Source organism: Trypanosoma rangeli (assembly GCF_003719475.1).
Source record: "Trypanosoma rangeli strain AM80 chromosome Unknown Tra_15.4_contig_00222, whole genome shotgun sequence".
NCBI lineage: Eukaryota > Euglenozoa > Kinetoplastea > Trypanosomatida > Trypanosomatidae > Trypanosoma > Trypanosoma rangeli.
The window spans coordinates 22,433-29,446 of NW_021705967.1; the positions used below are offsets into that span (position 1 = coordinate 22,433).

Consider the following 7,014-nt stretch of genomic DNA (forward strand, 5'->3'; position numbering starts at 1 on the left):
AACAAGTGCAATGAGACAAAGACTGCTATCCCAATAGGACTCCACGTAAGTGCAACTTAGCAAAACTGTCCAAGACGCGCCTGTAATCTGTTCAGAAAGTGTGTGGGAGGGAAAGGGGGTCGGGAAAGGATTGGAGAGACATTCGTGACCTCGAGGAAGCGGAGCAGATTGAAGCTCAACGAAGAAGCAGAAGGGTGTTGATGTGTGGCTGTCGGGTGGGCCTCATGGACTGCGTCTACACGGGATAGTACTGTGACCACCACCACCAGCGTCTCAGTCATTCGCCTGCTGAATGACAATACCTAACTAGACACGCTAAGAAGCAGGGCACCAAAAGCGGAATGCTCCGCATGGCCTTGTGCTCCCGCGAAAACCCCTCATGTAGACGTTCAGTTCAACAAGGGACAACGCTCTACTCAGGGTGCCCGACGTCCTTCGCGGTTAAAATGTGCGCGCGCCTGCATGGTGAATAAGTCTAGTTTCAATCAACTGCCGTGTTGCAATTGACGCGTACCACACCACACGCCCCAAAGATATGAACACAGTGGTGTCACTTTGAAGCTCACCGAGTAAAAGATCAATCAAATGATCGGGTAGAGAGTCGCAAAACTTTAATCCACCAATCGCCTCCACCAGTTGAGCAATACGGTCCACCGCCAGTTCTGCCACCTTCTTCCTTTCAAGCTTCACCTCAACACACCGCTCGAGAAACGGCAAAATAATCGCATTTTTGTCACAATCATTGCCAAAAAATTGCAGTAAAAGATCCATCTTCTCAAAGTATAACCTCCGCAAAATTACCAATGCGTTCAAAGGATTCTGCAGCACTCACTCCACTCAAAAAGGCTGTAAAGAAATCCCTAAGGTGTGCAGTAAACACCTTATCAGAGATGCAGCGACAGCACTGCAGAAGAATAGGAAGAGCGCATCGAATTCGGCTCTCTTGCAAACCCTCACGACGCATCAGGGGCACGATGACCCGCACAATCAGCGCCTCCTCAAATATAAATCGACCAATGCCATCGTAAACCCCCTTCAACACGTCAAACTGAGCCGCGGCGTCTAGGGTGTCGTACCTCCCCAAGGCCTCCAAAAGCAACAATGACTCGCTGGCAGAAATCTTCTCTTTCCGTGGTGCGGCAAAAGAGGGACGAGGCACGGACAATGAATGCCCTGAAAACCACTTGGCAAAGTCCTTTTCAAGACCCCCGTGCTGGCTGCTGTATAGGTCAGGGTTGCCACCACAATTAAAGGCCTTGCGTCCAGACAATGCCTCCAATCACACAATCACAAAGGAAAGTAAATCGTTATCTAACAGTTTTATCTTAATCTTTTTCGCAAGGGCTGGGCATAAAAAGATCCTCAAATGGTTTTTCCCTAAAGGCCTCGACAATTTCACGGGAGCAATAGTCCAACAAAGGTGCCGCAATAGAAGAGAGTGAATGTGATGACCCAAGTGCTGCAGCGTTCTTGGCCGGTACAGCATATGAGAAGTCAAAGAGCTTCCATTCCCCCTCAACAATGCACGCAGCTTGAGGGCAGAAATCGCAGAGTAGGTGACCATCACGCTTATGGATAAACTGTATGGTGACAGCACATCCAAGTAATCCAAAGAGAATCCCCTGCTTTGAAAGGCATACATTAGATAGCTCAGTTGGAAGTAAAAATGAGAGACGCTCGGTCACAAGGCGTAGGTGCTTTTCATCTTCAACCAGTGGCTTTACTACCCGCAGAATGCCTGGATGCCGCAGCCGGGTGAGAAGAGCTATCCCGCGTCTGAAGGCATTTAGGACACATTAAGCCTCATACGCCGTCGCACAGCGACTCACAACATGTTCCACCTCCATCGATAAGATGGAAACCTGCCTTCCAGAAGACATTTCAACGCCATCTTGAACATAAATTAAGTTGTTTTTCCAACCACGAAATTTCAGTGTGCACAGCTCAAAAGCACCAATAGGGTCCCCTGAGCTAGAATGCTGGTGAGTGAAGTCCTCACCATAGACAGCACATCATCGTCTACTCACACTCAGCCTCTTCTTTTTTTGTTTTTGTTTTTTGTTTTTAAGCACAACAAAAATAAGATAATAATACATATTTACAATGCAGCTTACCAAACTCAGATACATGCAAATGACATAAAAAGGACACAAAAAATGCCCTCATGTTGATACACGCGTGGATGTAGTTATATATACAGTTATGTGCATACACACGTAAGTCTCAAAGCGCCCACCCCACTCTCAAATGTACGTCAATGGAAATCGGGGAAGATAAGTATAAGTTTTAAATAGAAACCATCAATTGATTGCATTCACGGTCAGATGAAGTAGACCAAAGACATTTCAAAGTGAGAACAAAACAAAAAAACACGGAAAAAACTTTCACTCCAAACACTGCGCACCAAAGACAACTATCAACACCCACTTCTTTCACAATCCTCCTCTAAATTATTCTTGACGGGGTTTAAGTGTGATGGTCGTCAAACGAGGCTCACCCAGTCGGTTATATGTACAACACCAGACAGTGCGGTGAGGGCACGGTTTATGAACAGCCTCATCTACCGTCGGGCCATCAAAGAAGGAGAGGAGGGTCCGTAGCACTGCCTGGTGGGCGACAATCAAAACACACTTGTGTGTGACGTCAAGTTCCAGTAAGAGGGGCTCTAGGCGTCGCAAGAGGTCCCGGTAGGACTCACCATTGGGGTATCTAAACCCCACCTTGTCCGTGTGTCTAAAAGACTGAATCAGAGGGTAAAGTGCCTTGATTTCATCGTTTGTCATATCCTCACATATACCAGCATTGATTTCATTTAAAGTTTTAAGTGTCTTCAACTCCCCATTTGTCAGGACCTGCGCAGAGGGCTCAGCTGTATGTTGTGTGCGCTTCAACTGGCTGCACCACACTTCAAATCCCCCGTTCTCGTCCCAGCGAGCATCTCGTGATGCAAACAAACGTTTGTTTCCCACCACCTGCTTGCGAAAGAACTCGGCAACTGCCAAGGCATCGTCTCTGCCCAAACTTGTGAGGTCGGGATCGCCACCAAGACGGCCCTGTAAGTTGTACTCGGATTGCCCATGACGGGTAAAGAAGAGCGGTGAGAAGGAACGAAGCGTCTGATCCAGTGATCCCGCTAAAGGTTCGTCAAGATAAACCTGATGAAGCCGCGGAAGGCAACTGTTGAGGTATCCAGTTGCCTTTGCACAGACAATACTACCTTTACTTCGCGTCACACGAAAGGCCGGCTGCTTCAAGCACACACTAATGTAAAGGCCCTTCAGGGAACTGTGTTTCCTCCAGTCCTCATCAAACCAGATGTGACGAATGAAAAACTTTCCCCGCGACTTCAGCATGCCGTGCAATTTGTCGTATGCATCCATTGACTCACAGTCAGCCAGAAGGATCACCACAGGAACAGCTGCAAAACCAAGACGAGGTTTGGAGGCTAAATACTTAAATGCGTTCTCCAAACATGACTCCACGCACTTCTCCCAGACCACCGAATCATCCTCAAAGCGTTGCACTTCAATATCGCGTTCATTGGGTCCTGCAAGGAAAAACATGACGCTCTCACCACACCAACGCAGGTAATGAAGGAGTCGTGTGCAGAAAAAGCGTGCCACTAAACGGCATCGAAGCGAGGAGCTAACAATGAGAAAAACGGCGCTCGTGGAACTACCCCAACCACTCATTGTTATACCTGCGTTTTTGACACTCGCAAGCTGTGAGGGCGGAGCAAAAACGCATTCCTTTTGTGGATGTGTCTTTCCCTCAAATCGGCAAAAATCAATCGAGTTTTCCAAGATGGAATCGTCAATACTTATACAGGTTTCCAACGGTATCATTGTAGCAGAGCTATGCATACAATCGTTTCCGCCTTGACTGAAATTAAATCACAAGAACACAAAAAAAAAAAAACAAGTTAAAGAAAAATAGTGCCAAAGATTGATCAAGACGCGGTCAGTAGGCGTACCAGCAGCTTATATGTGGCACCGCACAAATCAGGCTCTACTGCCATCCTTCACAGAGTTATCTGCAGAGCCGTACATAGTTAAAATTGCATACACACACTCACACACAGGTTAGGACACTCCATCTTCTTCTTTCATGCGTTTAATGATCTCTTCCTGCCGCCGCAAAAGTTCACGGCGACGGAACTCAGAAAGGAGGGGCCGGCTGAGCGTTGGAAACGTGTTTCTACCCAGTGGAGCTCCTCCTTTCCGCTTCCAATACAAGGACGGGAGAAACTTGATCAGGGCGACCGCCACGAGTAATCCTATAGAGGCGATGGACGACTGTGAAGCAGTCCCTTCCGTCAACTGTCGGCGCAGTTGAAAAACGGCATTGCGGTCCTCGCCACCAAGGCGTATCATGGCCACCATGATAATTTCGTCCTTGCTTAGCCACTCCATCCAATACCCCCGCAGCGTGAAAGGGGCTTGCGTACACGTCCCATCAAAAGGGAGGTAGAAGGTTTGCGGCGTTCCAAAAAGAGTACCGAGCGCAGCCTCCATGTGGTACTGGGGCCGCAATAAAGTCGATCCTGCCGTGGGACAGTCCGTGAGGTGAAAACCCTCACGAGTCACCTGCGCATTCACAACTTGCGGAAAGCCCAACCGCCATGCAGCGGGCAGAGCCAAGAGCCACTTGTTGTCATCTTCCTCCCCAAGCAGATGCAGTAGACGCAATACGGACTCCGCAACTGTAACCAGCACACTCTGCTCCACATCTTCCTTACGCAAGACGAGAGAAGCAGCAGACAACTCGACTTCAAATCCTGTTCGCTGTGGATGTTGTCCCGCAAGCCTCAAAATACTCCAATTTCCCTTCAGTTTACTGATCATATCGTCATCCTCTGCAGCTGTTGCAGTTGCCGGGATCCCCATCACCACCAAGACAGCAACCACTAGAAAAAATAGATGAGCCCACGCCATCCTTCGCTACAAATGCAGTTTCTTGTCAGGAAATGAATAAGTAAAAAACAAGTACTATCGCAAAGTAAGTTTTAAAAGCAAGAAGATATGCAGTAATGTATACTACACATATACGTATAATTGATTCCATGCCACACCGTATACCCTATATTCACGTGCATTCTTGCCTCTAGCTAGATGCCAAAAACGGCCTCTTCGCAAATGACATCCAAAACTTGCTCCCGGTACCGTCCTTCTCAGGAAAAAGAAATACCTTCTCAAGAAGGCGTACGGTTGCCTCCAACCGAAGTTGCTTTGCGTACTCCCGCCATTTTTCCTTCTCTGCCTCGGTCCCAGTAGAGAAAAAGGCGTTAAACAAGAATTCATCTTCTCCTGGTGATGCAAACGACGTTGTGGCATAGTTGAGAAGCACAGCACTAGCCTCGTCACGCGTCAGCAAGACAATTTTCTTCAAACACTCATGAAGATACATCGTAACGTACAGAACAACGCGATCTGCAGCGCCTTTAATAGGGAAAGTACGAAAAAACATGTGGGGCTTAAATAAATAGAGCGCATCATCGATAATGTCTTGGGGTTCATCTTCATCTTCCTCAATCATGTCAAGCATACGCGGCGCGGGGCCGGCCGGCGTCATCCGTGACGTGCGACGAAGTGGATACACACCGCACCCCAAAAAACTGCATTCTTCGTAACCATTCCACCTGCTGTGCATCTCGCAGTGATTCAAACGACACCGCTTACAAGAGGCTGTGTGCACACCACAACGTGATAAACAACAACAGCAACAGAGACAGCAACAAAATTAACCACAACCACAACCAAGCAGTCAAAACCAACAAAAAGAAAAATGTGCCAAATGAAAAAAAAGAACTTGACAGTACAACAAAAACTGCACGGCATCATCGGTAGAATAGCACATACAATAAAAAGTACAAATGCAAACAGCAACCAATCAATAGGCACGGGGCTGTTCGGTATTCTTCACAACGTTCATACGAAGAAGATCATCAATCTTCCCTTGCTTCGACTCTATCTCCAGTTCACGTTGGTGCCTCCAAACACGCATCTCCAAACCATCCTCTTCAATGATCCGCTGCAACTCATTCTGATTGTAAGGATACTTCTCAAAGACGCCAGTGCGCATCATGCCACTCCTGTACCAATCCACATAAAACATCACTTCACCTCTTCATAATCGCTTGTACCCATCCAAAGGCTCCGACCCCTTCTCAGAGCGACTACAACGCCACAACAAACTTCGCCAGATGCAACTACACAGCTAAAGAATCCCTGTGCAAAAACGATGATAACAAATCATGGAAACGATCATCGCAGCGCAACAGCATCAAACCGTAGTATATGCTACGACCCATCACCACATTTATAGACTCAGCCTCATCGGCCACCCGCAAATAGTGTGGTGTTTCTTCCACAACCCAATCCCTAAAAAAAAAAAAAAAAAAAACAAGAAACAACGAAAAAAAAAATAGTTCTAAACAAATAGTTCTAAAAAAGCAGTATATTCATTCCAGCTACACAAAACAAAACAGAAAACATTATAGTTTTAATGTATCCAATACGACCCGAACACCTTCAAAAAATTTAATAATACCTCCATTAATAAAACAATTACGATTATTAACCTCAATTCTGCCGCCACCCTATAGCTTGTCGAGGAAGGTGTCCAGCGGCGGAATATCCGGCTTCAGACCCTTGCGCTGGCGCACGTTGAGCGTCAGGGTGTTGGCCTGCGACTTCGGCTCCAGCGGGTCGCCCGGGTACTGCTGCCAGTGGTCGAACACACACTGCGGGAACGCTTGGCCGCCCGTCCCGGCACGGAGGTCAGCGGTAAAGCCGAACGACTCCGCAACAGGGAGGTACGCCCTGACGTTGTAAATAGGTGTGCCGGGGCGGTTTTCCTCGCCAATGATGACACCGCGGCGGCGCGTCAGCACACCGTAGATGCCGCCCATCGCGTGCTCCACCGTCTGGATATCGACCTGAAACATCGGTTCCATTAGGCGGGGTNAGGCAGTCAGGCAGCACGCATAGAACACGCGGCGGGCAGTAGGGATGA

At 47.9% G+C, this 7,014-nt stretch overlaps 7 protein-coding genes across 7 annotated transcripts, besides 3 other annotated features; 1 reads left to right on the forward strand and 6 right to left on the reverse strand.

Annotated features, from left to right (window-relative positions):
- Positions 1–441: 441 nt before the first annotated feature.
- On the reverse strand, positions 442–771 carry TraAM80_06247 (uncharacterized protein; the record flags this gene model as incomplete). The annotated part of the gene is made up of 1 exon (XM_029383099.1): positions 442–771. One exon carries the CDS (start codon positions 769–771, stop codon positions 442–444), a length of 330 nt encoding a protein of 109 aa, XP_029237052.1.
- Positions 772–1,279: 508 nt separating this feature from the next.
- TraAM80_06248 (transferase) lies at positions 1,280–1,642 on the reverse strand (the record flags this gene model as incomplete). The annotated part of the gene is made up of 1 exon (XM_029383100.1): positions 1,280–1,642. The coding sequence occupies one exon, from the start codon at positions 1,640–1,642 to the stop codon at positions 1,280–1,282; it is 363 nt and encodes a 120-aa protein (XP_029237053.1).
- A 395-nt stretch (positions 1,643–2,037) lies between these two features.
- Positions 2,038–2,066: a microsatellite.
- A 384-nt stretch (positions 2,067–2,450) lies between these two features.
- Positions 2,451–3,863, reverse strand: TraAM80_06249 (putative fructose-6-phosphate2-kinase/fructose-2,6-bisphos phatase,putative; the record flags this gene model as incomplete). The annotated part of the gene is made up of 1 exon (XM_029383101.1): positions 2,451–3,863. The coding sequence occupies one exon, from the start codon at positions 3,861–3,863 to the stop codon at positions 2,451–2,453; it is 1,413 nt and encodes a 470-aa protein (XP_029237054.1).
- Positions 3,864–4,082: 219 nt separating this feature from the next.
- Positions 4,083–4,934, reverse strand: TraAM80_06250 (uncharacterized protein; the record flags this gene model as incomplete). The annotated part of the gene is made up of 1 exon (XM_029383102.1): positions 4,083–4,934. The coding sequence occupies one exon, from the start codon at positions 4,932–4,934 to the stop codon at positions 4,083–4,085; it is 852 nt and encodes a 283-aa protein (XP_029237055.1).
- Positions 4,935–5,103: 169 nt separating this feature from the next.
- On the reverse strand, positions 5,104–5,544 carry TraAM80_06251 (ARP2/3 complex subunit; the record flags this gene model as incomplete). The annotated part of the gene is made up of 1 exon (XM_029383103.1): positions 5,104–5,544. One exon carries the CDS (start codon positions 5,542–5,544, stop codon positions 5,104–5,106), a length of 441 nt encoding a protein of 146 aa, XP_029237056.1.
- Positions 5,545–5,708: 164 nt separating this feature from the next.
- Positions 5,709–5,785: a microsatellite.
- An 8-nt stretch (positions 5,786–5,793) lies between these two features.
- TraAM80_06252 (uncharacterized protein) lies at positions 5,794–6,132 on the forward strand (the record flags this gene model as incomplete). Its single annotated transcript, XM_029383104.1, has 1 exon — positions 5,794–6,132. The coding sequence occupies one exon, from the start codon at positions 5,794–5,796 to the stop codon at positions 6,130–6,132; it is 339 nt and encodes a 112-aa protein (XP_029237057.1).
- Positions 6,133–6,382: 250 nt separating this feature from the next.
- Positions 6,383–6,424: a microsatellite.
- Positions 6,425–6,598: 174 nt separating this feature from the next.
- TraAM80_06253 (elongation factor 2) lies at positions 6,599–6,955 on the reverse strand (the record flags this gene model as incomplete). Its single annotated transcript, XM_029383105.1, has 1 exon — positions 6,599–6,955. The coding sequence occupies one exon, from the start codon at positions 6,953–6,955 to the stop codon at positions 6,599–6,601; it is 357 nt and encodes a 118-aa protein (XP_029237058.1).
- Positions 6,956–7,014: the final 59 nt, after the last annotated feature.